General features: G+C 32.4%; 8 protein-coding genes across 16 annotated transcripts in view; 4 read left to right on the top strand and 4 right to left on the bottom strand.

The window, feature by feature from the left end:
• Window positions 1-20027, bottom strand: part of LOC131675681 (translation machinery-associated protein 16) — a 57226-nt gene extending 37199 nt beyond the window's left edge. Inside the window, exon 1 of the mRNA XM_058954756.1 lies at window positions 20011-20027. The gene's annotated coding sequence lies outside the window, so the exon portion shown is untranslated. The remainder of the gene's footprint in view (window positions 1-20010) is intronic.
• On the top strand, window positions 45-4238 carry LOC131675668 (isoleucine--tRNA ligase, cytoplasmic). Its single transcript, XM_058954730.1, has 4 exons — window positions 45-409; window positions 545-1242; window positions 1317-1891; window positions 1953-4238. The coding sequence occupies exons 1-4, from the start codon at window positions 201-203 to the stop codon at window positions 4236-4238; spliced, it is 3768 nt and encodes a 1255-aa protein (XP_058810713.1). The 5' UTR covers window positions 45-200.
• On the bottom strand, window positions 4900-8138 carry LOC131675671 (ADAM 17-like protease). Its single transcript, XM_058954735.1, has 10 exons — window positions 7906-8138; window positions 7696-7834; window positions 7494-7594; window positions 7285-7406; window positions 6857-7189; window positions 6602-6796; window positions 6228-6521; window positions 6079-6159; window positions 5556-6003; window positions 4900-5346 (listed from the first exon to the last, which is right to left on the bottom strand). Exons 1-10 carry the CDS (start codon window positions 7967-7969, stop codon window positions 4916-4918), a joined length of 2208 nt encoding a protein of 735 aa, XP_058810718.1. The 5' UTR covers window positions 7970-8138; the 3' UTR covers window positions 4900-4915.
• Window positions 8273-10127, top strand: LOC131675680 (translation initiation factor eIF-2B subunit alpha). The gene is made up of 8 exons (XM_058954751.1): window positions 8273-8424; window positions 8554-8655; window positions 8736-8878; window positions 8947-9066; window positions 9149-9261; window positions 9343-9487; window positions 9567-9692; window positions 9754-10127. Exons 1-8 carry the CDS (start codon window positions 8412-8414, stop codon window positions 9901-9903), a joined length of 912 nt encoding a protein of 303 aa, XP_058810734.1. The 5' UTR covers window positions 8273-8411; the 3' UTR covers window positions 9904-10127.
• LOC131675669 (tyrosine-protein kinase Fer) lies at window positions 10325-15544 on the bottom strand. Of its 3 annotated transcripts, XM_058954732.1 has the most exons (16): window positions 15403-15544; window positions 14546-14741; window positions 14297-14470; window positions 14123-14219; window positions 13838-14033; window positions 13533-13670; window positions 13255-13464; window positions 13004-13181; window positions 12633-12800; window positions 12118-12348; window positions 11863-12039; window positions 11568-11781; window positions 11352-11504; window positions 11169-11291; window positions 10966-11088; window positions 10325-10883 (listed from the first exon to the last, which is right to left on the bottom strand). In XM_058954732.1, the coding sequence occupies exons 2-16, from the start codon at window positions 14669-14671 to the stop codon at window positions 10729-10731; spliced, it is 2463 nt and encodes an 820-aa protein (XP_058810715.1). In that variant the 5' UTR covers window positions 14672-14741; window positions 15403-15544; the 3' UTR covers window positions 10325-10728. The 3 variants fall into 3 exon arrangements, with proteins under 3 accessions (XP_058810715.1, XP_058810714.1, XP_058810716.1); XM_058954731.1 differs by lacking the exon at window positions 15403-15544 and having other exon boundaries at window positions 14546-14758; XM_058954733.1 differs by lacking the exons at window positions 12633-12800; window positions 15403-15544 and having other exon boundaries at window positions 14546-14758.
• On the top strand, window positions 15254-19818 carry LOC131675672 (probable Ufm1-specific protease 2). 5 transcript variants are annotated; one of them, XM_058954738.1, is made up of 10 exons: window positions 15254-15385; window positions 15938-16108; window positions 16214-16429; window positions 16513-16737; window positions 16814-16954; window positions 17028-17121; window positions 17189-17449; window positions 17518-17857; window positions 17928-18181; window positions 18250-19818. In XM_058954738.1, exons 2-10 carry the CDS (start codon window positions 16070-16072, stop codon window positions 18459-18461), a joined length of 1782 nt encoding a protein of 593 aa, XP_058810721.1. In that variant the 5' UTR covers window positions 15254-15385; window positions 15938-16069; the 3' UTR covers window positions 18462-19818. The 5 variants fall into 5 exon arrangements, with proteins under 5 accessions (XP_058810721.1, XP_058810720.1, XP_058810723.1 ...); XM_058954737.1 differs by having other exon boundaries at window positions 15302-15390; window positions 15868-16108; XM_058954740.1 differs by lacking the exon at window positions 15254-15385 and having other exon boundaries at window positions 15713-16108; window positions 17518-17664; window positions 17737-17857.
• Window positions 20028-20770: 743 nt separating the features above from the next.
• On the top strand, window positions 20771-23569 carry LOC131662955 (la-related protein 7). 3 transcript variants are annotated; one of them, XM_058932975.1, is made up of 6 exons: window positions 20771-20878; window positions 21437-21706; window positions 21781-22127; window positions 22193-23026; window positions 23100-23244; window positions 23314-23569. In XM_058932975.1, exons 2-6 carry the CDS (start codon window positions 21451-21453, stop codon window positions 23463-23465), a joined length of 1734 nt encoding a protein of 577 aa, XP_058788958.1. In that variant the 5' UTR covers window positions 20771-20878; window positions 21437-21450; the 3' UTR covers window positions 23466-23569. The 3 variants fall into 3 exon arrangements, with proteins under 3 accessions (XP_058788958.1, XP_058788956.1, XP_058788957.1); XM_058932973.1 differs by lacking the exon at window positions 20771-20878 and adding an exon at window positions 21231-21351; XM_058932974.1 differs by lacking the exon at window positions 20771-20878 and adding an exon at window positions 21257-21355.
• On the bottom strand, window positions 23497-25176 carry LOC131662961 (probable H/ACA ribonucleoprotein complex subunit 1). Its single transcript, XM_058932980.1, has 4 exons — window positions 24845-25176; window positions 24310-24459; window positions 24006-24246; window positions 23497-23906 (listed from the first exon to the last, which is right to left on the bottom strand). The coding sequence occupies exons 2-4, from the start codon at window positions 24423-24425 to the stop codon at window positions 23619-23621; spliced, it is 645 nt and encodes a 214-aa protein (XP_058788963.1). The 5' UTR covers window positions 24426-24459; window positions 24845-25176; the 3' UTR covers window positions 23497-23618.
• Between the last annotated feature and the right edge of the window lie 1932 nt (window positions 25177-27108).

Here is a 27108-nt window from a genome sequence, read left to right on the forward strand (position 1 = left end):
TGTATGTATGTATCTATAGCCCTACAGGTGGGATACTTGCTTAAACAGACGTGTGAATCTGCCATTAATGTACGTAATATCGATACTTATTTAAAGTATAAGGTGTTTGTCGAAGTTATACATCAGACACGTGACTGTAGTAACCGGTGAGCCTAATTTTGCCAGTGTACCGTCATTTTGGATTTTACAAATTCGACGAAATGGATAACAAATTACCCGAGTCGATCAATTTCCCTCATGAGGAAGAAGTCATACTAGAGTATTGGAATAAATACGAAGTTTTTGAAAGTTGCCTAAAACAGTCCAAGGGTAAACCTCGTTACTCATTCTATGATGGTCCACCTTTCGCTACTGGCTTGCCTCATTACGGTCATATTTTGGCTGGCACTATCAAAGATATTGTTACCAGGTATTTATATGATCTATGAAACTTAACGAAAAAATCAACTATATATTTCATTTAATAAATCTGTTAATGTCTATTCATCTATTAGATGTTGCCTTTTCTCAAATAAAATTCATTGAATTTTACATATTTTTAAAGGTATGCACATCAAACAGGTTTTCATGTAGAACGGAGGTTTGGTTGGGATACTCATGGTTTACCGGTGGAGTTTGAAATTGATAAAGCACTCAATATTAAAGGACCAGACGATGTAATGAAAATGGGTATTGCTAATTATAATAAAGAGTGCAGAAATATTGTCATGAGATATGCTGATGAGTGGAAAAAGATTGTTGGTAGATTAGGCAGATGGATAGACTTTAAAAATGACTACAAAACATTGTACCCATGGTATATGGAAACAATCTGGTGGATTTTTAAACAAATGTATGAGAAAGGTTTGGTTTATCAAGGGGTCAAAGTGATGCCTTTCTCTACTGGTTGTAATACTCCATTATCAAATTTTGAATCTGGTCAGAATTACAAAGATACAGTTGATCCTTCAGTGGTTGTGTCTTTCCCTCTGGTTGATGAACCTGGAGTAAGCATGTTAGCATGGACAACCACACCATGGACCTTACCAAGCAATTTAGCTTTATGCGTCAACCCCAACTTTGAATATGTAGAAATTATTGAAGAAGAATCTGGAAAAGTGTACATTTTGTTAGAAGCTAATTTAGGACTTGTTTATAAATCAGATGATTTATACACTATTCATAAGATCCGAAAAGGATCAGACTTGTTAGGCAAGTCTTATGAACCATTGTTCCCTTATTTTCTACACATGAAAGAAAAAGGTATAATAATTTAATACATTTCAATGAAAATAATTTATAAAAGGTAAGATCTTATGCAATGCTTTTAATTACAGGTGCATTTAAAATTTTGAATGATGAATATGTTACTGCCGAATCAGGTACAGGTGTAGTCCATCAAGCACCTTACTTTGGAGAAGATGATTATCGTTGCTGTTTGAAAGCAGGTATAATTACTAGAGATCAGGAGAGCATCTGTCCTGTAGACAGTTGTGGTCGTTTCACAGAGCCAGTTAAAGAATTCCTTGGGAAATATGTGAAAGACGCCGACAAAGAAATCATCAAGCATTTGCAGTCTACAGGCCGTCTAATTATCAGCAGCACAACGAAACACAGTTATCCATTCTGTTGGCGATCCGATACTCCTCTACTTTACAAAGCCGTACCTTCGTGGTTTGTAAGGGTTGAGTCTATTAAAGAAAAACTTTTGAAAGCTAATGCTGAAACTTACTGGGTACCCGAATACGTTAAGGAAAAACGTTTTGGCAATTGGCTCAGAGAAGCACGAGACTGGGCTATCAGTAGAAATCGCTATTGGGGTAATCCAATTCCTCTGTGGATATCTGATGATAGAAAGGAAGTCGTGTGTGTAGGAAGTATTGCTGAATTAGAACAATTAACTGGGCAAAAGGTAAAATATAAACTGAACCTTTTGACGATTTCCTGTCTAATATTAACGCTTTTATTTGTAGATCACTGACATTCATCGTGAGAGCATCGACCATTTGAAAATTCCGTCTAAACGTCCTGGTTACCCACCACTTAGTAGAGTTCCAGAGGTCTTTGATTGCTGGTTTGAATCAGGTTCCATGCCTTACGCTCAGATGCATTATCCATTCGAACGCGTGAAAGACTTTGAAGAAAGCTTTCCAGCTGATTTTATTGCTGAGGGTATCGATCAGACTCGCGGTTGGTTCTACACTCTCTTGGTTATCTCGACTGCGCTGTTCGGCAAACCACCATTCAAGAACCTCATTGCTAATGGATTGATCCTCGCATCCGATGGTCAAAAGATGTCTAAGCGTAAGAAGAATTATCCGGATCCTCGAGAAATCATCGACAAATATGGCGCCGATGCTTTGAGACTCTATCTTATCAATTCGCCTGTCGTCAGAGCTGAAAATCTTCGATTCAAGGAAGAAGGTGTACGAGACGTCATCAAAGATGTGTTCTTACCCTGGTACAATGCATTCAGATTCCTTATCCAGAATGTCGAGCGCTTTGAGCATGACGAGAAAATCAAATTTGTCTACGTAGAAACTAAGGAGCCATCCACCAATATCATGGACAAATGGATTCTATCCTTCACCGAGACTCTACTGCAATTCCTCAAGACCGAGATGCAGGCGTATCGTCTTTACACCGTTGTTCCTCGCCTTGTCAAATACATCGACAATCTAACCAATTGGTACGTTCGCATGAACCGCAAGCGTATCAAGGGTGATAGCGGTAAGAAAGACTGTCAAGCAGCGCTCAATACTCTATTCCGAGTAGTCTACACGATGGCGAGAATTAACGCTCCATTCACACCTTTCCTTACCGAGTTCATGTTCCAAAGGCTTCGCAAGCTCCTACCACCTGGCAACAATATGGAAAGTATCCACTATCAAATGATCCCGGATGCTTGTGAAGAGTTAATTGATGAGAAAATTGAAGGCGCCATCTCTTGTATGCAGACCGTGATCGAGCTTGGTCGAGTTGTAAGAGATCGCAAGACTCTGCCTGCGAAATATCCTCTGCCGGAAATTGTGGTTATTCATCAGGATGTAAACATAATCAACGATATTCTTTCTTTGCGATCATACATCTTGGAAGAACTGAATGTTAAAGAATTAACGGTCACCACGGATAAGAAGAAGTATGGTGTTACACTTAGAGCTGAACCGGATCACAAAACTCTTGGTGCTAGGCTGAAAGGCGAGTTCAAGGTTGTAGCTGCGGCAATTAAAGAACTAACCGACGAAGAGCTGCAGTTATTCGTTTCAAAGAAGGAGATCGAAGTGCTAGGCTATAAGCTTGAGGAACAAGATCTCAGACTGATGTTCAGTTTTACTGGACCGGCTGCCGACGAGATTTCCAAACGATACGAAGCTCACAGTGAAGGTAATGTGTTGATTTTGTTGGACGTGACGCCTGATGAGACTATGCAGAATGAAGGCTTAGCAAGAGAGATTATCAATCGAGTGCAAAAGCTCAGAAAAAAAGCAAAGCTTGTACCTCTGGACGAAGCGACGGTTTACTATGACGTTAAGGACACCAATAGCGTTATAGCTAAAATAATCGTTAGTCACAAGGAGTTCATCGAGAGTACAACGAAAACGCCACAAAAAAGTATGTCTGAGAAACCTGCTAGCGCGAAATCCATCATCGAGGAGACTTCTAACGTTAAAGGTGTCGACGTTCATCTGGCGCTTGTTTTGGCTGGAAAACGACCTTTGCAACTTGAAATTATCAAAGCTAAAAATACGAATGAAAGCAATTATGTCGTTCCTTTCACCAAGTTCGTGAATGTCGAGTTGATTGGTTTTCGACCGAGGTTCGGTACCAACAGCATTTATGGTACTCTGCTGTTGGAAAATGCCGGTAAAACTATTAATTACAATCAGTTAAGAGAGGAAGTACAAAGAATGTATGGTATTTATGGATGTAATTTTGAGCTGTTTGCCAATGGAAATAAACTGAATAATGAAACGAACTTCCTGTCGCTGAATTTTGCATTAATTCAAGTAATAAAAGTTGGAATGTCGCCGACATGCGTAGTGGAATCATTAGTTAAACTTCCTGCTTGCCGCTTCGTTAACATGCAAGTAGGAAATAACAAAGATACGATATTGTTAGAAAATCCTCAAGGAAACTTCATGGTAGTATACGATTCTCTGAAGTCCAGAATCGAGTTACTCTATCCAGAGACGCAGTTCATAGTACCATCGGCCGAGATGAACGTTTTAAACGGAGCCACGCTGCAGGTTAAAAATTGAAACAAGGTCAATCACTCATGAATCATTTGTGTATACGCTCATTTCGACTTATTTATTCATGCGTGTTATTATCAATCAACAGTTACGATATATGTGTTTAGGCAGTATTCAATAAAAAAAGTAAATAAACACATTATTATTGAACGTGTGGTTTGATAATACTTCAACAAATGAGAATCAAGCTCTTGTGAGAAAGTAGCTAAATGAAGCTCTGAGAATGTTTCTAATTTTTGAAATACTTTTAATGAAATAAAGTTATTGAATTCAACATACATATTGCTTTTTTTCCTTACAAAATAATATTACAAAACTTAAAACGTATAATAAATCATTCACGTTAAGTAGTATATGTACGATAAAAAAAAATTAATGTTTTTTTATGTAATGTTGGAAATAAATAAAATTATGTACAAAAAACAATATACATATAAAAACATCGTCTAAAATGCTAATGTCACATAGTGGTCCATTAATCACTGGTTCGTACACATTTAAGTACGTACAAATATTCTTTGCTTCTGCTGGTAACTTACGTTACTATAAGGGTGAGATGGAAAAGAGCTAGTAGTATAAACTAGCTATCTACGCGATAAATGCATCGTATATTTCCTTCCAACCAGACTTCATTAGCTGATCGATGACTAGCACAGATATTATACGTATTACGTCAACTGGTATTACGATTGCTGCTGCTGTTGTTGTGAAATTGGGACTCTTTGTCGCGGCGCAATGTAGATCACTCGTTTCTGTTCGTCCGGATGTACTAGTTGATCGGTATTTTTCCAGCGATACTTTTTCTCGTTGTCTTTGATTTGGCGGTTGTCCGCGTAACTGACCACGCAACTTGCTGGGATCCAGACGAGAGCAGTGCCCAGGATCACAGCACCGACGATATTGTCGCGAAGGAAACGCATTACCTTGTTGATGTTGATGTCTTCGATAATATCCCAAAACCGCTCAACAACATCTTGAATTGTCTTCTCGCAGGTACCTTTGTTACAGAATCCTTGGATGCAAGGAGTACCATCGGGCAGAATGTCTTGTGGATCGATTGGAAAACAAGTATCGTTCAGACCCATACGACAGCATCTTTTGCATGCATCGGTAGCTGAAAATAAACATATATATTCTTTGTTTCATTAAATGTTATGCTATCAGACTACTCTTTCGCTATATTAACGTCAAAAAATGGACGCTGCTTGAATCGATAAGTTCACCAATTATCGTTTTATTTAAATCGTTTCACATTGATCAACAACTTCTAAAAAATCTTCAAAACTAGCTAACTAAAAATTAAATAAACTGTTGAATACTCACGCGTATCGCACATGCAGCTGGTCAATCCCTGAGTCTCGCAATAGGGCACACACTTGCCTTGATGGCACTGTCCTCTTTCCAAGCAGCCGGTACCATCCTTCATCGGTGGCGACCTGGGACATTCGCTCGACGCACCAGTACATCTTGACTCTTGTTCGCAAGTAGCATACTGTGCGTCACGGCATTTCACTCCGGGGCCCATGAAAGCGCAATTCTGACAGCAAGGCGAATTCTTGTCACTGCACACGGCGCCTTGATTGCGACGAAGCTTGCAATTTTTATCGCAGCACGCGTCGTTGTCCTCGGTTCCCAATAATCCAGCGTCGCATTCTTCGTCACCTTCGACACGCAGATTGCCGCAGAATGATTCCTCAGGTTCTGAGAAACAGCGTCCAGATTTGGCTTGTAAAACGTTACGGATTGCGCGGAGACTGCATGGACTGAAACGCTATGAATATATCGCAGTGTAATTGATTGTCTACCGAAGTGCGAATGATAAATGAATTGTATGTTTTATGTGTACCTTGTTATTTACGTCGTAACCACTAACACTGTAAGTGTACATCAAATACGAACCACCCTGGCTTGCACTTGGACTGCATTCCTGTTGAAAAGTCCTTTACGTTTTCAATGCTGTCATGGTAAATTAATTGAATTCTTAGAGAAACTTACAGTTATGTCGGGATCGTGTTCAGAACCCCAATTGTGGCCAAACTCATGCGCTGTAACTAGATCTGCCTCACGTGTGATTACTCTCTGTCCATAGTGATTTCTACTAGAACTCAAGCCTGAGTTTAGATACAAAGTGTAACCATTTTTAAAATACTCTGGAGTGCAAATTCCACCAACAGAATTTCGTCTAGGTGAACCTACATATGCAAGACCTAAAATACCTCCTTCAAATTTCAAATCCGTAAATAGATGTGCTAGGCAAAAGTCTTTATGGCTGTATTCTCTGCTAAAAACCTAAAAATATGGTTATTCAAATATGGGATATATTTGGAAAACATTTTTCATAAATAAAAATGAATAATTTAATATATTACCTCAAGAAGTGTTCTAACGTCCCATTTTTCTCTGACCATGTTATAATGAGTATCACCGCCTCTAACACGCGTTGGTTCACTGTGAACCACTATCTTCTTAATGACAAACCCCATTCCTTTAAAACCATCTTGCTCTTTATGGTCTTGCCACATTGTATCATTATAAATTTTGTGTACTCGATCAATCAAGCTGATCTGTAAATTGAAATTTCATATGAAAATCCTACATCGACATAGAGATAATTTTTTACTTACCAAGTAATTAATTGTAGTTTTAGTACTACTAGCACCCATTTCTTGATAAAATCTGTAATCAGCAACTAATAATAATGGGCACCTTGTTTTTGTTGGAGTATATTCATAAGTTTCTGTTTGCCTTTTTGTTCGATTACTGTGTCCACTCTTTTCTTGTTCATCAGTATCTTCATTTGTAAATTCTTCTCCTTCTTTCACAAATCCACACGTTTTCGGAGCACTATGTGTATGCCCCTCTCCATTTTGGTAATGCTCCCAGCTTAGTTTAACATCTGATGCTTTGTAGACAATCATTGTTTGATTGTTTACTTCTGGAAGATGTCTCCATGATGGCTAAAATGTTAACAAATTAAGATTTATTCCCCTGAATTTCAATAGTTAATTTGAAACACTCAAACAAGACAAATTCTATTTATTAAGCACTCTACCTCTATATGGTATGTTTCATCAGGAACAGCAATAGTTCCTGTCATAACACCATCATCAATATGCACTTGAACATGGGAATTAGTTTCTCCAAACACTCTGCCATGATAAAAACTTTCATGATCTGGAAACACATTAATTGAAAAACAAGATAAGAAAAAATAAATAAGTATAAATTATAATTTATGAAAGCTAAACTATAAATATATACCCATATGAACTGATTTTTCTTTTCCATCTCCATCAACTTCATAGGCTTTGAACTTTGAATGAATAACTTCTTTTCTAGGTGTTAAAATCAATCGAAATTGCCTAAAAATAAAAGTGATTTAATGAATTGTACAAATATAAAATTACCCACTCATTAGATGGTCAATATTGAAAAATTAATAGCAAGTATATCCTTGACTCACCTTCCATGAGTATAAAAATTAAGTTCACTTATTTTGTTGAAAGGATTACTACTATGCTTAGTGCCTCTTTTAACAATGCGGTGCTCAAAGTTTGAAGCATCTAATTTTTCATAATATCGCAGATTTTTGTGTAGGGCAACTGAAAAGTTAATATTATACTAAATTGGAATAATAAATTATTTTTAAATAATTGATTTTTATCAGACTAACCTGTGAAGTCAACAGTAACAATACTAATACTAATTAAAAAGACAAATAAAGCACAAATTCTCATTTCGTCTTTATATTGTAAGAATAATTAAAAAATTAAGTACTAAAATCTAAGTATAATACTATTGGCTGCATCACTACTTCATAGTTGTTGCGATATTAGCACTTATTTTTTAAGTAAAACAGAAATCTCACGTCATACTCCGTTTTTAGCACTTCAAACATCACTTAATAATTGGCCTTTGTTGACGAAATATTATGTATTGATGTCATCTGCTTCAGTCATAGATACGAAGAACGGCAATCACTGCTTTTTTCACTAATGTTGGAAGCAGAACTGAGTTTTAGATGTATCGTGTATCTATGAGCATTTCAAGTTTTGGTCAAGACTCAGATATATAGACAGCGAATAAATTATAACCTCGCTATGAACTTACCATAAGTGAAACGATTGTTATAGTTGTTATTTTTGATTTGTTATGGTTAATATGTCGAATTAAATAAAAATGGAAACCGAAGGTAAATATTTTCTAAAACAATTTATAAATCTATTAATTATGTTTATGTTGTCATAAGTTTAAATTAATGCAATTTTTAATAAATTTTAATGATTATTAAATTAAATTTTTGGCTGGCCTATTATTTAAGAAATTTGTCAGTACTTCAACCAGATTATTGAAAATGAAAAAGACGTTTCAGCTGGTATAGCTGCTATTCGTACACTCTTAAAAGTTTTAGAAAAGTCTAAATGTAAATACATATCTTTTTTACATTATTTCTATCGGTTTTTTTCCCATTTGCTTATATTTTTCTTACGTTTTAAACTTTAGCTGGGACAATGCAAGAATTTGCATCGGTAGAATATCGAAAGGCAGTTGAGGCAATGAAAATGACAGATCATCCTGTTACAGCTATTGCTTCTGGAAGTGAATTATTCTTTAGATTTATTACTTTAAAGAAAATAGATGCTGCTGTGAGTTTTAATACAATCTGTACTTTTTCTTGTTTTACATATAATCTACTTATTACAATATATTTTAGCGATCAGTTGATGAGTGTAAACAAATTATGATGACAAGAGGAAAAATTTTTTATGACACATTAATCAAAGCAAGGGATAAGATTGCCAAGCTTGCATCTACTTTTATTGCAGATGGATCAGTAAATAAAATTTTTTATAATTTTGTAATTAAAATTTTTTAATTATTCATGTGACTGAAGAAGTGTACTTTTATATTTTTAGAAAATTTTAACACATTCACGATCTAGAGTGGTTTTACAAACAATGAAGCAAGCTGTTGCTAACAAAAAAATATTTGAAGTTTATGTTACAGATTCTTCTCCAGATAATAGTGGGTAAGAATCATTAGATTACTTTATAAATTATCAGCAAATTTCTATTGTTTTTGTGTGCTCATCTGTAAATATCTTATGCAGCCAGGAAATGTGTCAAAATCTAAGGGATCTTGGCATTTCTTGCACACTGATATTAGATTCAACTGTGGGATACATAATGGAACAAGTTGATATGGTAATGATTGGAGCTGAAGGAGTTGCAGAAAGTGGTGGAATTATTAATAAAGTAATTTTATAACTATTACTTTGATAAAACTAAGAAAAATAGACATAATGCAAAGAAATAAATATCAATGATATTACAGGTTGGAACCTATACAATGGCTATTTGTGCAAAGGAAATGAAAAAACCAGTGTATGCATTAACAGAATCTTTCAAATTTTCGCGAATATATCCTCTCAACCAAGTTGATCTTCCTGATGAATTTAAAGTGAGTTTCAAAAAGATATTCTTCAAAGCTACCAAACTTATAAATGATTTCGTTGTTCTAGTACACATCTAGTACATTGAAGAAAGATCTCAAAAAGGAACATCCTTTAGTTGATTATACACCACCACATTACATTACACTTCTCTTCACTGATCTTGGAATATTAACACCATCAGCTGTCAGCGACGAACTTATAAATATCTATCTTTAATGTAAAAAGAAAGTGAGTGAATGTTTTATTTATAGTACAAAACTACAACTAAAAGTGTTTGGAAACGTCAAATTTATTGTAACATTTTTTACCTATACAGAAGTTATTAATTTTGTAAAAATCGTGCATAAAAATTTTCAATGCAGCAGAATTTTAATAAGTGTACAATACAATATTTGAATAATAATGTACATATACGTATATTTTTATAGACTTTCAAATGAATTATTGCAAACTTACGTATTTGTTATTTTGCATCATAAGGTCATGAATATTACAACTTTAACAATGATTTAAAACATTAGTTTAGAATTACTAAAAATGAAATGCTTAAAAGTTCTTTTCCCGATAAGGCAGTGCTGGTTTACAATTACACTAAATATATTTCCATAAAAAAACAGAATCGTATTGACGAATAAACAATAAAAGTTCAATATAAATACAGAATGTCATAAAAATATTTTAAACATTTTCATAGAATACTTTAAATTGTTAAAAACAGCAGTAATGATTCCTAAATTTATCGTAATACTTCACTTTAATAGCACGTTACTTACAAGCAACATATCATAATTTACATATCTTCAATAATGCATAGGCTTCAATTATTGCACGATTACGATTGGAAATACTGTCACAGTAAAAAAAAAATTACATAAAAACACTGTGACTCGTACAACTGCGTGTAGTTAAAAAAAACACTTCCTAAATGCACAGCAAATATGCTCATTAATTTAACTAGTTTTTCTTAAAAAATAATACACCTCAAAATTTTGTCGTAAAAATTCAATGTCGTAAAAATCAAATACTGTATATCGAGTGATTTCAAGTTTGTGATAGCTTGTAAGCTTGCTGCAAGGTATCGATAACAGAGTATATCTGATCAAAATGTGGTCTTTTATCTGGTTCGTATTCCCAACAACGTAGCATGAGGTGATAAATTTCGTCGGGTGTACCTTCTGGAGCAGGCAACCGATAACCTAAAAATATCGTCAATTAATATGTAAAGATGTTGTTAACTTTCAGTCATAGATGATTCATAGATGTTATGTTCATGTTTACCTCCATCTATTTTTTCGCGAGCTTGAGAGTTTGATAATCCACTATAAGGATATCCTCCTTTTGAAAAAATCTCCCACATTAAAACACCGTAACTCCAAACATCACACAAAGAAGTATATTTTCCTAAAATAATTCAAATAAAGATAACATTGATTGATGAAAATATCTCGTGATATAGGAAATTGAAGATTGATGTTAGTTACCAAAATTAAGAGCTTCTGGAGCGGTCCACTTGATAGGAATTTGTTTCATGCCATCTGACACAATATATTCTTCTTCTTCTCTAGACATACCAAAATCTGAGATCTTTACTATTGACTCGTATCCTGTAACAATAAATTTTATTTAAATAAAAATATAAATGATATAGATTTACAATTACTTACCAACTAAACAATTACGAGCAGCGAGATCTCTATGAATGCAGGATTTGGATTCTAAATAGCACATGCCCGCCGCTGCATCTTTGCACATTTGGAGCTGCTGAATTTGATTAATAGTTGTTAAATTTTGTCGCAAATACATCAACAAAGATCCTCCTGAAAAAGAATTTAGTAAATACCTCCAAGCATAAGAAGACTGAACTTTGAATGATCTCTTACCAGGCACTAATTCCATAACAATCATGATTGGTTGCTTTTGTACACAAATTCCTATAAGTTTGACGATATTCGGATGGTCGTACTGTTTCAGTATCCTACCCTCTTGAAGAAACTTTTTCTTTTGTTCGTCAGGTAATGTTACTTTACAAGTTTTAACAGCTACTTCAGTCTTACTAGATTTCAACAATGCTCTATAAACATCTCCGAAGTTACCCTGAAATAAATTAGTGATTATAAATTACGTCGTAAAAGTGTTTTATGTTACGTAAAGTAAACTACATATTCAATTACGTACTCGACCAATTTTTTCTATCAATATAACATCATCATTGCTAAGCTCCCACCGTTCTCTCAAAATCGGAGTTTTTAATATAGCTCCTGATCGACTAGTTACCGGGAGAGCTGACTTTAATTGATGCATTATAAGCTCTTGAATCGAAGGAAACGTCGGTCCCTCAAATCGATAATGTCCCTGAAATTTATAAATAATCATACATTTTTTTTTATTAAATCCAACGACTAATATAATTTTAATATAACACAAATGTACCTCTGGAGTTGTTTGAACGATAAAATGCTTATGGCCATCCCAACATACAGATAAAACAATTTGGCACTCGTCATTTCGTGTGGTTTCGCGCACCAAAAAATCGCCTTTATTAACTAATAGTCTCACGACTTCTTCTCGAGGTAAAACGCCATGAAACCATTCTTCCTCCATAAGACCACCATTTCCATTTCCTTTTTGATTACTAATACTAGAAATGCCACGTTGGGGTACCTGTACAATAAATTAATTAATCGCTGAAAAACTTTTAAAAAGACAAACCAAAGCACATTTAGAAAAAATAAAATTAAAGCACACATGAATATTTATTGATTAAAGCGAATTCAGATCTTGTTAACCGTGAAGCCACTCAAACATGCGATTTCATTGAAAAGTTACAATTTAAAAATGCGAAAGTATAATTTTTATGCAGAATATATTTTTTATATGAATTTAACATTGAGAATAAATCACACAAAACATTTATCTATCATCAGAATTTTTGCTAAAAAACGTACTATTGGCGGGGAATCGATAGTTCTAGAACCTTCACTACCAGCTCTAACGCGATTGTTTTTTTCATTATTCACTGTTGGCAAAGATTTAAAGGGAGATTTCACAATTGACATTAATTTCTTTTGATTTCTTCTTAGAGTATATAAACCAGTATCTGTTATAGTATTTTTCTGTAAAATCGATTCACAGCATTGAGAATTACTTTTTTTTATAACAAAATTATTCACTCATTTCTTTTAAGCATTAAAAAAGTCACTGATAAAATATTAATCACTAAAAACAATACTGTAGCATAATATTTAAGATAAATTATTAATAATGAATGGAAAATTATATTTTAAGCTTGAAAATAGATGTTTTTACTGTTTTTTACCTTGTTTATTGGCTCAGTAAAAGAACCTTCCATAGACAGGTCACACCCAGAAGGTAACTCTTCACAGCCGAGTTCATTTAAAGCACCTCTAATTACATCTACTTGTCTCTGCAGTTTTCTATCTTGACAACGTAATCTAAGTTCCTCGCGCTCTTGCGAATAGTCTGACGTTAATTTACTGTAAATAATAAAAGTCGGTTACTGATAAGTGTCTATAATTGATCAAACTGTAATTAAAAAATATATATCACTTTGTATCATAATTGTTTTCCGTATTTAATTGTGGAGTTTGCCGATTTAGTTGTGTAGCTTTTAACGATGACTCCAATTCTGTTAATCGATTTCTCAGCCAATCTATGGTTAAATTATCCACAGTTAACTTATTAGGAAGTAATTTTCCAGACGTATCATCTACAAGACTTTCATCAAAAACAAATTTGATAGGAGATGCAGATCTTGTCCTGCAAATAAGTACTAATTATAATTTAAATTTCTTGGCCAAAAAAATAAAAAACTTTTATATACATACTTATGTTTTCCTATGAAATCCTTGTATTCCTCTGCAGGTCTTACAGTGTCAACAGCCTTTTGCATTCTAGCATGAATTTCTAAAAATTTCTCGTTTGTAAAGTCAGCATACTTTACTATATCCTGCAATAAACCTTTCCTGAAATTGCAATAGTATTTGTTAGAATGTTTTATTACTCTTTCAATCTAAATCTACTGTAATTTATGTTACCTCATTTGCCAAAGGCAAGCTTGAAAGTATCAAATGTTAACTTAATTTATTATGTTAGTAATTACATAAGCTAAATAAATAATTTTTGAACTTACCATGCAATGATAAATTCTTGATGGATGGTTTGTTGTCTTTGAAGAAGACTTGGTAGGTAATTAATTCTCAAGTCATTTTCACATTCAGTGACTGCACCCAGTAATAAAACATATTCGTTATGTGTCAGATGCAGTTTGCGACATGCTTTTTGATATTTCTCTCTCACTTCATCCAATTTTCTTCCACCTCTACCAGCTTGCATTAAAAAATAGAAATCCAATAAATTTATAATGAAAATATTTTAATAATATCCTATTTTGAGAAATAGGATATCTCGTACTTACACTTTACATAATGTTCTTCGAATCGAGATCTCATTTGTTTATACATTTCTAAGTTCTTTTGATATTCTGCTTTTTTTCTAGTTACTTCATCTGTAAGCTGTACCATTGTAATTGTTATTGACTTATTATTCAAATGTTGAAATATAATTTTTATCTAACATAACAAAAATATACCTGTTGAAATTGATTATTCAACCAGACATGTTCTTCTTGATACAATTTTCTAGCTCTTCTTCTCTCACTATGAAGAGAAGTAATGTGTTCTATAACAATGTTCTCCATGGAATCAGCTTGTTGCTTGACTAATTTGGCAGTTTGATCTATTGACTCCATTATATCTCTCCAACTCTGTAAAGGAATACAGTAATAATATAACAGAAGTTTTCTTTAGCGCAATGTATATACTACGAAGTAAAAGTGTACTTGAGCTATGAGGCTTCCAATCAAGTCTTCAGTACGCTCAAACTTTTTGCCTTGAGCACTCAAAGATGAAATACTAGAAGCATACTCTCGATCGGACTTGACTTTAGTGGTGAGACATCTTTTCATGGTTTCCAAAAGTTTAATTTCAGCATCTTGCCGACCTAGCAATGCCTCATGCGAAGCCTGGCCTTGCAAGCTGTTGGAAAAACCCATGGTCTCTTGTGTTAGACAAAAGATTCACTTGTATTTACAACTTTGTCTACTTGTTATGGCATATCAATGATTTTGGCAATCTCAAAAAAATACACAACCACAATTTCTGAGTTCATAGCAGCAGTACTTCAATTTCTGCCAAGGAATCAGCAAATGGTAGCACCTATAAATGATGTTTTCTCTCACTTGTGATGCACTGGATTCCTCTTGGTTGATTAAACATCGAAATTTTAGCGAGCGACGATATTACACTGCTGCTACGACAGCTTGTGTGTTGCTTGAGGTGATTTTCGTCACGACGATCAATAAATTTTTTTTGCTAGATCGTTTTGTAATGAGCTATTACAGTCGATCTTCTGGCACTGCGTAATTCGAAAAACTCGCGTCAAATATGAAAAAACCAAATGAATATTTGGCACACTCTCAACACACAGTACAACACACGTCACGCTCGTTTTTAGCGTGCGTGCATAGTACACGACCGGTTGTTATCAGCAGCACTACAGCTCTGAATTGAGATCACCACTTATATTTGCAATTTGTGTAAAAAAGAAAAAAATAAGAAAAGATCGAGCGCGAGAACGAAAGAGAAACGAAGAGAAGAGCTAGTGTGTGCGAGTGATATGCGTAAGGTAATATGTTACCTTTCTCACGGCTGTGCAGGCATGCGCTTGTGCTCAGGTAGAAGACAGAGAAAGAAATTGAAATCACTTTTCCTCGTTCTCACGGATGCACAGTAAAAACTCTCTATCTTGCTCGCTCTCACTTAACCAAAATATCGCCACGGTGCGACAATGTATTATTGAGTGGCAATTTACGTGCTTTCGCGCTTTTTGGACAAATCGCAGGTTGCGTTCTCCGTCGGTAATGAAGCACATCGTGGAACGCAATAGCCAAGTGACGTCACTGGTTCACAATACAATGAGCAATTATATTATTGCAGTTTGCATACACGAGGACTGTTGAATGTCTTAAAATCTTTTTTATTTTCATAGTTATATCAGTTATATGTATATATATATATATATATATGCCCAGTATTTTTAATATTTAATAAACATTTACGTAGTATCATGAAAAGTAAATAATTAGTTAATTTAAATTTGCAGTGGATAAGTTAATTTTTTCACGGTTGACTATTACACTTTGATATCAATATATATATCATAGTTGACATAGATGTGCTAGGTCAATCTAACCTGAAACGCTGACTTGTCAATGCTGTCGCCGTATGGAAGTATAACAAGTTCTTCACCTCATTAATTTATTTGACGATTGTGTTTATTAAGTAAGGTATTTATAACGTAAGAAATGGCTCCTCGCTTGAAAATTTTGTCGAACGTCGTAAAGGTAAATGTGAATTTTTCATAAATGATTTTAAGAATAATTTTTCAACTATTTTGTGTTTAAATGTGATATCTATTAGCAATTAATCTAATTATTTATGATTTATAGCGGTTGAAAAAATTAAATGCTGCAGTCACTGGTCATTTATATGGAGTTATAAATGAGGAAACATTAACAGTTTTGACTTTTAGTATCAATCCTGTAGATGATGATGACCATAAAATTCAACCGATAGATTTGCAATTATGTATGTCTGCTGAAATTGATCTTTTTGGAATCTTATATGTTGATCAATACAAACAAGACATTCCTGATGCTTTTAAGGTTGGTTCATGTTAAAAATGGTTATTTTTTACTAAAAATGGATTGTAATGTTATATTTTGTTGATTTTACAAATGTTTCTCAGGATATAGATGTTACAGATAATCCTTTGCTAATAAAATATTCCCTTGATGCAGCAGATATCAATGCTTTTTATTACATTCATCAAAAATTAGAGCCTATAAAGTTCGATATAATAAATGAGGAAGATCTAAGGAAAAATTTTTGCTATGTTAGATTACAAGCTACTTTGCCTTTTATTTCAGAGAAAACAAATGTCTTGGATACTCTTCAAGAAACAAGAAAAAAGGCAAATATATATTTGTTTTATTTTTAAATATCTTATTTTGATATTTATTTTTTCTATATAATATGTGTTATTCCAGTTAGCAGCTGGAAAAGTAAGTTTCTATTTTGATGAAAGCAATGTTTTTCTTTTCGGAAATAACTCTGATGGAGATGCAGAAAGCAAATCAGCAAAAGAATTATTACGTACTGCTAATAATAAACCAACTCCTGGTGTTATTGTAAATAATCTTTTCGAGGAATATTAATATTATAATTGTAAAATAATTAATATAAATAGTTATAATTTTACAGGAAGTTGTAGAAGCTGGTATGTTATTAAAAATGTATAATGATAAAATTACAGAAGAAAAAATTAAACATGCACCTATCATTCAGCACGTAAAACGTAAGCTGCTAAGGGTTAGAGATAAAAAAATTTATTTAAGTTCTTCATATACATTATTATTTTTCAGAACCTGTTGAATTTTACAAGTTTTCTATGAAAATTGATGCTTTATCTTTGGTGGGCCACAATGTAACAATGGCACAATTGTATGAAATTCTTGTTGAATCATTATGTCGCAATTTAAGACTGATAGGTGCATCATTTGAAAGCCAATTAGAATTAGAAAATACAGAGTTGCGACTTCCAGCACCAATACATTTCAAGCCAGTGAACTTTGGTCATTTACTGACTTTGGTATACCCTGTTGGTATTTCCGCATCAGAAACGTGTAAGTCTTAAAGATATATTACTTTTTATAGATTTTAGTCAATTTTCCTAATCATTCCTGGGTTTCAGATGAATATCGAAAGAGCTTACATAGACGATTGGCTTTGGACATGACAAGGCCTTATTTCAGACATGGAAATGCAGTCAAGTTTCAAAATGATTCAAAACGAAATAAGCTTTTATTGAATCCTCATGAATTAGTTGCCAATCCTGATGGTAAAATTTATTGTACATGTATTGATTACATAACGAAAAAAAAATTAATTCTAATGATTTCTAAATATTCAGGAAGTCAAATAAGTGTTGTAAATGGTTTATATGCCTATTACCATTACATGCAAGATGGTTTTGATGATAATGGCTGGGGATGTGCATACAGATCGCTCCAAACGATTATTTCTTGGTATAGGTAAGCTAAATGATATAGTGAATATTTTCTTGACATCAAAACTATAAAAAAATAAATAATATTTATTCAGACTGCAAGGATACACGGATAAACCAATTCCTTCACATAAGGAAATTCAAAAATGTTTGGTAGATATTGGCGACAAAGATTCCACTTTTATTGGCAGCAAACAATGGATTGGATCTACTGAAGTTGGTTTCGTTTTGGAAAAGATGTTGAGCGTTTCAATCAAAGTTATAACAACCAACAGTGGAGATGAGATGCCTTCAATAGTTCCTGATTTGGAATACCATTTTCAAACTCAAGGAACTCCAGTTATGATTGGTAAATTTGGTATCTACAATGTGTTTACAAGCTTTTTTAACCCATATCAAATTTTTTGTTTATTACAGGTGGAGGTGTTTTGGCACATACAATTCTTGGTATATCAAATGACAAAGAAACTAGGGAAGTCAGATTTTTAATTTTGGATCCACACTATACTGGTCCTGAAGAAATAAATATTATTCTTAATAGAGGCTGGTGTAGTTGGAAGAAGAAAGACTTTTGGAGAAAAGATGCCTTTTATAATATGTGTCTACCACAAAGACCTAAATGCATCTAAAAATTTTCATTTTGATAAGAAAGCATATCGATATTGTATATATAGTATATATTGACAGAATGAAAAATTGGTGTATATGAAAGTAAATTTTTTACCATTCTATATATGGTTATGTGTGATCAGAATGCAATTGTATAGCGCATTGTAACAAAATATTTAATACCAAATCACATATTCAATGGGTCGTGTACGTAGATCTTATTCGATACACTTGAGTACTTATTTTATTTAAATGAAATTACAAGTCCTTCTAAGTTTCTAATAATTGAAAGCACAGTTTTTTTACTTGTAAAAGTCTTTAAAGTCAGCTACCACGGCAAAAAATACTGTAGGGAGTTTTTTCGTCTTAATATCCTAAATCATAGGTATTAATCAATTAGATAAAAAGGGTTTCATGTGCTAACATCAGCGCAAAAACTGAAACAGTCACAGTAAAGATAACCACGAAACAAAACAAGCTATAAAGCCTAAGGGAAAATCGAGAAGGAATAGCAGCTTCAGTAACTGTCAGACTTATTCATTTATAATATTGAAAATAGGTCTACGAGAACTCATATTTCACTCATATGAAACAACTAGGAAAAAGTTGCACATAATCTTCCTAATTTACCAGAAACCAACCTAAATGATTGTCTTAGCGAGTATTGTAAAGAAGATCGATGTTAGAGAAAAAAATATATTTGAAATTTTAATAGTCTAGAATTATAATCGTGAAAAGCTTGCTACAATTGGTGCATTGATTAAGTATACTGGAGATACAGAAGAGTATGGTAATTATTCATAACTCAGAGTAATTATTTATTGAAAAAATTATTCAAACCCTATGAGGTTTTTATTTATAAAAATTTTACTTCAATATATAATATGATAACTATCAGCTCAATAAACTATAAAGATGCATACTGAAGACGAAATTTAGGGTATAATTATATTTATAATTATATTTATAATTATATTTATAATTTCCGAAAGTTTTTTACTAAAAACAATATATTTGATTTTTATACTGTTTAAATTAATTGTTTCATTATAACGTATTAGAAAATATAAGCTAAAATAAAAACATTTTTTTAGGCTTTACGATTATCACAAAAATACAACTCAAAAATGCTACGTAAATTCGCTATTTCGATGATACCAAACGAGTTAGGTCAAGAGCTTACTTTGGCAAGCTACGCTCCTGCAACTTGCAGAAAAAACAATTATAATAATACCTCAACGAGCAATGATGCTCAATCGTTAAAAATAATTTGAATTTTGAACTTGGCCGATTGCGCGAATTAATGTTTGGGCAGATATATGACGATAAAAACTACATCGGATAAAGTTTGTAATAATTCGTACAAATTCAAAGCTTTCTATAATTACTCAATAAATGTTACATTAATGATAAAAATATATAAAAAATTTTTATAAAAAATAATAATTATATAATAACTATGTATACGCATTTTTGAATATCTATCTAGTAATATATTTTATTTTTTAATTAAATAATGTGAGATCTGTAAAAAATTTAGAACTGTCAATTTTACACACATTTGCTTACCGTCGTGAAAACGTAATAATGATCATGTAAATTGCGCGTGGGGTAAATCTATAGACATATCTTGAGTCATATGGTCGCGGCATTCTGACGGCAAAGTGCCAACATTTGGCTATTTGGAGGCTTATTCTGAAAAAAAATGTTGCAGTACATCAGTTTATCACTTCAGTTTACCACATAATTAATCACTTTAGTAAAACTTTATCGATCGAAGTACTCATGCGAGCCACAAGCGAGACGAGCTGTTTGAAATCGCAACTCTAGTAACATCACTAAAAATATCTAGTTCGATTATTTAGTACCAACACTACCGGTAGTGAGCAAAAGTAACTGTTGTTTAAAACTGTAGCGCCGAACATACCACATTTAATGAACGCTTATCTAACCTTTACATTATTGCAGTCTATAAGATGGGAAATGATAGAGAATTGATAGACTTTCAACTACAATTAGTGGAATTAGGCCTTAATTTTATGGAAGTACTTGAATATACAAGAAGAAGGAGAAAATATATATAAATGATATGTATTAATCATCCCAAAAGCTTTTTTTACATTAGCATACTCATCAATAAGCAATATTCATGAGAATTTGAAAAGTAAATTGTAGTAGACCTGACATTTGAACATTAAATGTGGTACGTTCGGCGCTACAGTTTTAAACAACAGTTACTTTTGCTTACTACCGGTAGTGTTGGTACTAAATAATCGAACTAGATATTTATAGTGATGTTACTAGAGTTGCGATTCGCGTCCGTATCCGTCCGTATTCATACGTTAGCTATAGGACCGGGGTCTTATTAGTACAGACTGTGGCAAAATACCACGCGGTTTTCTGATATAGAGAGAGCCTTACCTGGAGAAAGTCTTAGGTGCGTGCATTGTTTCAATGAGAAATATTGTTTTTGTTTGAATAATTGTTATAATGTTATTTTTATGTAATAAAATATTTGTGCGCGATTTTTACTAACGATTCAACATATTTCTATAAAGGCTTAATTCAAATATTACGCAGATTTAATTTCTATTGATCTGCAAGCGTTCAAATGTTTGAATTATTTATTAACAAAAACTCAATTGCGCGAAGTTATTAATGAGTTGTACCATCCTTGCTAACCATGCGCAATTTTCTATAATTTTTCCAAGTCTATTTTTGTCAATATTCGACTGAGTTCTTTCATCCGATGAAAACCCACTTTGTGCCGGTAAATGTGACCTACACTAATAATATTAGTGTAATACATTATTTGGCGATGTTTACAGTCGCTATCACGCAAGCCGGAGAAATTTTTTTACATACTGCCCTCGCGACCTTGTATATTAGAAAATTTTATATCAGTTACTAGTATGTATGTTCATACAACTATTATAGCTGATAAAGGTACATCTATACTTTTAATTTGCAATAACATAAAAGTTATTTTTTCTAGAAAATCATACAAACATGGTTTCTGAAGAGCAGAACTCTGATGTTGAATTAGCATCAGAAGTCATACCAGTACCCCAAGTGCAACCAGAAGCTGTTGCCTTAGAAGTTGTGAATGACAATAATCAAGAAGCAAATAATATTTCTCACAGAAAACCTCGTCAAAGAAAAAAAGTACTTTACAATGCCATATTGAAACAAATGGAGTTCTACTTTAGTGATTCAAATTTAACAAAAGACAGATTCCTTGCAGAGCTCATAAAACAAGATCCAGGTAGTTTATGTTATCTGATTAATGAGTAGTATATATAATGATTATTCTTTTTTAATAAAGTATAAATATTATAGATGTGGATCTCGAGATTTTTTTAAGGTTTAATAAAATTAGGGCATTGACTACTGATATTAGCAAAATTGCTAAAGCACTTAGAGATTCACAAATGCTGAAGGTTTCTGATGATGGTACCAAAGTTAGTCGTATAACTCCCATTGTTCGAAAAGAAAATATAGATGAATGTACTATGTACATTCAGGGTCTACCATGTGATGCAGATCATGAATGGCTGATAACTCTTTTCTCTGAATATGGTCCAGTTGCTTATGTTTCTATTCCAAAGTTCAAATCTAGTAAGAAAATAAAAGGTTTCGCTTTTGTGGAATTTGAAACTGTTGAAGGTGCTGAGAAATGTTTAAAGGTAAAAACTTCAATATTATCTTTTTATTTGAAATAATAATATAATTATTTTATATTATATTTCAGGCATTCAGAAAGAAAGGGTGTGAATTACCATCTCAGACAATACCAAGTCAAATCTTAAGCATTTCAACTTTTACTGAAGATAATAAACAAGAAGAAAATCATGGGATCAATAAAAATGACATTGATAGTAATGCCAATGAACAAGATAAACATAAAAGTGAGAAATCAAAATATAAGAAAAGAAAACAATCTTCAAAATCTGATGATCCTCAAGATCAATCAGATTGTTCAAAGTCAAAAAAGAAAAAATATGAAGATACTAAGAAAGATTTAAATATAAGTCAGCTTGTCTCAAACACTGAAGAAAATAAACGTAATAAAAAGAAAAAACGTAAAGCTTTGTATGAAGCACAAAGTTCAGATAGTGAAACTCAAAGTAAAGAAAAGATTAAAAAACTCAAAACATTAAAATTTGAAGAAATTATATCTACAAAAGATCATGATAACTCTGAAAGTGAAAATAACAGTACAGTAAATAATGAAGAAGTCATTGAAAATATGAATGAAGAAAGTACAACAGAAAAAAAAAAGAAGAAAAAAAGAAAACGAAAACATCGTGGGACTTATGAAGCTTTGGAAGCAACAGATATGGGACTTCAAGTTATGAGCAAGAAGGATTGGAAAAGATTAAGAAATAAATATTTAGATTTACAAAGATCAAAAATGAAGCAGTTGAAACTACATCTACGAAAGGCAAAGTGGAATCGATGGGCAACTAGAACAGATGTAGATTTTATTGAATTAATAGAAAATAGAAAAATTTTGAAGTATACGCCAAATGTAATTGTAAAGGTAGAATTTAAAGAAGCTTGTGTAGATCCAAAAGGTTTCAAGGTAAATATGCATAAATCTTATGTTAAAAATTAAAATAACAGCTTTTGTTACGTTTAGTTTTAAACGTTTTCAGGAGGAATTTCGAAATAATAATCACGTAAAATACATAGATGTCAAGGAAGGTTCAAATAAAGCTTTTATAAGATGCGATTCATCACAATCAGCAAGAGAAATATCTGAAAAAACGACTAACGAACGGCAGTTCATAGTTTTAACTGGTTCGTAATTCTTACATTATTTCAATAATTTTATTTATATATAATTAGAAAATTGCCATAATTTTTTAGGTGAAGAAGATAAGTCTTATTGGGATAAAATTACCAGAGATCGTGAAGAGAAAATTGGTAAGAAAGTCAGAGTAAAACAAAGAGGACGCGACAAGTTACTGAAGAAAGCCGAAAAGGAATTAGGAAAGCATATTAAATTTGATGAGGTCTAGAAATATAATTATAAAATAAGTCTATGGAAAATGTATTATATTTCATTTAACTTCTTTAGCACTCCATGTTATGACGATAATTTTTATTAACAAAATAGTAGTTTCATTCATTCAAAATATTTCTTTCACACAAAATTATATCTAATTTTGGGGCTACCATTTGCCTCGCCCCCTGAATCCACCTCCTCTTCCACCTCGGAATCCGCGACTTCCACCTCCTCGACCTCCAAAACCGCTACTACTTCCTCGGCCTCCAAATCCGCCACCACCTCCTCGGCCGCCAAAGCCGCCACCTCTACCACCAAAACCACCACCATGGCCACTTCTTCCACGGCCACCACCTCGTCCTCCACCACGGCCACCTCCGCGTTTTTGAACAGAACCTGGAGGCTTCGGTAAAAACCTCTGGAGAGGCAGTAGTTTTGCAGGATCTATGAATAACTGGAATATAAAAAAAATAGAAAAAAATTACAATTTTAGCCTTATTACCAAATGGGCATATGTTTAATCAAATAATGTAATGATACATTATTATCGTACCTTTGTGTTTTTTTCAAAACTATTAGCTTTAATATTTTCAGCCAACTTAATAGAAACATAATAATCTCTAATGTTTCCAAATATTTCATCTATTTTGCCTACTTGTTGTTTGTTTTCTAGATAAATAGGTGCATTAAAGTAAGGAACTTGCTCAATGTCAACTTTGGCTACTAAATCATCTTGTACCGACCATTCATAATGACACAAAGGAGTTACTTCTTCTGGTGGGCCTTGGTCGTAACTGCAAATCAATTATGTTAAGTGGTGGCATGGAATTAATATAATTAGACAATTGATAACTCACTTGCTTCTGCGATCTCCACCACCTCCTCTTCCTCTGAAACCACCACGTCCACCCCTGAATCCTCCTCCTCCTCTATCGGAGAAACCACCACCACTACCTCTACCACGGAATGACATTGCTTATCTATTAATGTTGTTTTAAGTGTTTCTCCTGTGAAAAAACGTTAATGATAAATGAAATGTTGACAAACTTCTTTATTCAAGTTCGCATTCAATGATAAAAAGAACAATCATATGCAATATTATTATTTTTTATAAAAAAATTCCGATTTTCAGACAAAATTCTATCATGTATTTATGTTTATTTTTTTTTTTTAATAAATGAAAAAGCCTTTTCAATTTTAAGATGCGAACCACGTGCCTAACCTCTAGTCAAAATATAGAACTGTTATTAAGAGTTTAAAATGATTAGGCGGTTAAAAATGTCAATTTTTATTATTTTCTTTCTCATTTTTTCACTCAATCCAACTATTTTTATAAGTATTTTTGTACATCAAAATATAAAATTAGAAAAATAAATACTCTTAAACACCTACTGTTTAGGGTTGCACGATATGTCAGTACTGCTAAACATAACCTCAACTAAACAAACCATACTATACAGTTAATGCCGGGAGACTATATATATAGCAAAAAGTATATGTATGTATATATATATATACACATAGCGCCATACTATAAGCCATGGACGCTCTATACCATGGAGACTGTATACTTCTCCATGCTCTATACACTCCATTTATAAAGACTAGAAAGCGAGTTAAACTCGAATCATCTTGAATTGAACACCCCCCTTACCCCAGCCAGCAAAGTGTAATGGATAGTGAAAATAAAAAATACCATTCGAAATATCTCTAATTGAACCCAACCCTCCAAAAATGCTCATTTTAATTGAACCTCTTCAGTTGTCCCAAAAAAAAATTAAAAACTATGATAATTTTTTCGTTTTTTGCAACTGCGATATCTTTAGTAATACTTAATATATTTGCAATGAAACAAGGCAAAAAAATTGAACCCTTGCTCGTTTTAATTGCACCCATCTTACTTTTTCAAAATTATCAATATATATGTCAAAATCAACAATCTAATTTTATTGTATGTTCTTTCCAAATAACCCAATAATACAATAATCTATTTCATTCTAATTGATTAAAGAGATCCGGACGATTTTAGATTTTTATTTTATTTATATTAAAAATTAAATAATAAAATAATAATAGAATACTGTAAGTAATATATACACGATGACATTAACTTGTGTTTGTTGTAAAAAACAACCTATCCCATTTGATAAAACACGCAGTTTTTATAAGTAAAAATATATTTGCTTATAACATTGTTTTTAGTTTAGAAGTATTAAAATTTTAAAGGTGCAGTATTTATACATCCTATTAATTGTATCAACAATTTTATTCTTTAAGTCCATTTTTAATATTTTCGAGAAAAACGTCTTTTGATACTAAAGTAACATTGATCTATGCAGGAAAACATTTTTTTCATTTAAATCCACTCAATTAAATTTTTATGAAAAGGAAACTTAAATCGATTCGCTTTTTCCCTGTCGATATTATTCTTCATAGTGAACATTTTCGTTATACAAACATTTGATTAGTCTAAATCTGTGGTGCATAACAGAAATTATTATATTCATACATTTTTTCATTAATATTACATAGTTAACCATAACTGGAACAAGAATAAGTAAATATATTATTAATTAATATTAATTAAATATGACAAAAAGAGAAAAGAAAGCAGAAATTAAACAAAAAATTACTACTATTTCTGGTACAAAGATAAATCCTTTTCATTACGCAAAACACCGCCTGAGTACATCATAATATACAGTATTTTAATTCTTTGAATTTATTTAAATACTTATGATTAGGAAATTTATTTATTCTTTCTTAAAGTTTCAAAATTATTACTACTCTTTTTTTTACATTTCACGTTTCAGTTATATGAAGATCGCATTGAAAGAGCGAATGCGCGAGTTATGAGTCAATGACAACAGCTTAGTGCTTTACGCATACGTGATTCAACAGAGACATAAAGAGGTGATGTATATTCTCTCTCTTTCTATTCACACTACGCTTCCACCTCCGTGCGCCCTTATATCTCACCTACTCTATCTATATCTCTATGATATTGATACCATAGTGAAATATATCAATAATTAAAAAATTTCGCGCTAATAAACTGGCTATAGTATTACTATAAAGTATAAACCCACATAGCAAAATTTTGAAAAATAAAAAGTAAAAATAGTTTTCAATTAAGATGATTTTGCTCAAATAGCCTACATTTTCCTAATAATTTGCCTCATTGCAGCCAGTTGATCTAAATGTTCTAGTCTTTGCAAGATTTTATAACAGACCCATGAAAAAAAGAACTAAGGAAAATTTTGCAACGATTTTTTTAATAATTTTAAATTGATAAACTATCGTTAGTGTAAAAGATGTTATTAATTACATTTTTTTTACCTCTCAATTTGCGTAATTAAATAAAAGAAATAATAATAAAAAAGGAAGCATATATATTTGCTTTAAATATATACATGTAACATCTTTGAACAAGCTAGGCAAAATATAATTGGTGATCAAACGAACTTATCAGTAAAGTTTTATCGTAATTATATAAGTAGGCAGGCTATTATTAGAAGAAATTTTAATCCCACCCGTTTTAAATCTATTCTCATATATTTGTTCTTTTCTCTTTGTTATGCATACATAATTATTTACCTCACCCTAGAATATTCTCGCTTTCCACTAAACTTAAGGAAATGAGAGATTAACAGGAG

This window comes from Phymastichus coffea, unplaced genomic scaffold, assembly GCF_024137745.1.
Source record: "Phymastichus coffea isolate CEN01 unplaced genomic scaffold, Cenicafe_Pcof_1.1 PCOF00028, whole genome shotgun sequence".
Classification (NCBI taxonomy): Eukaryota; Metazoa; Arthropoda; class Insecta; order Hymenoptera; family Eulophidae; genus Phymastichus; species Phymastichus coffea.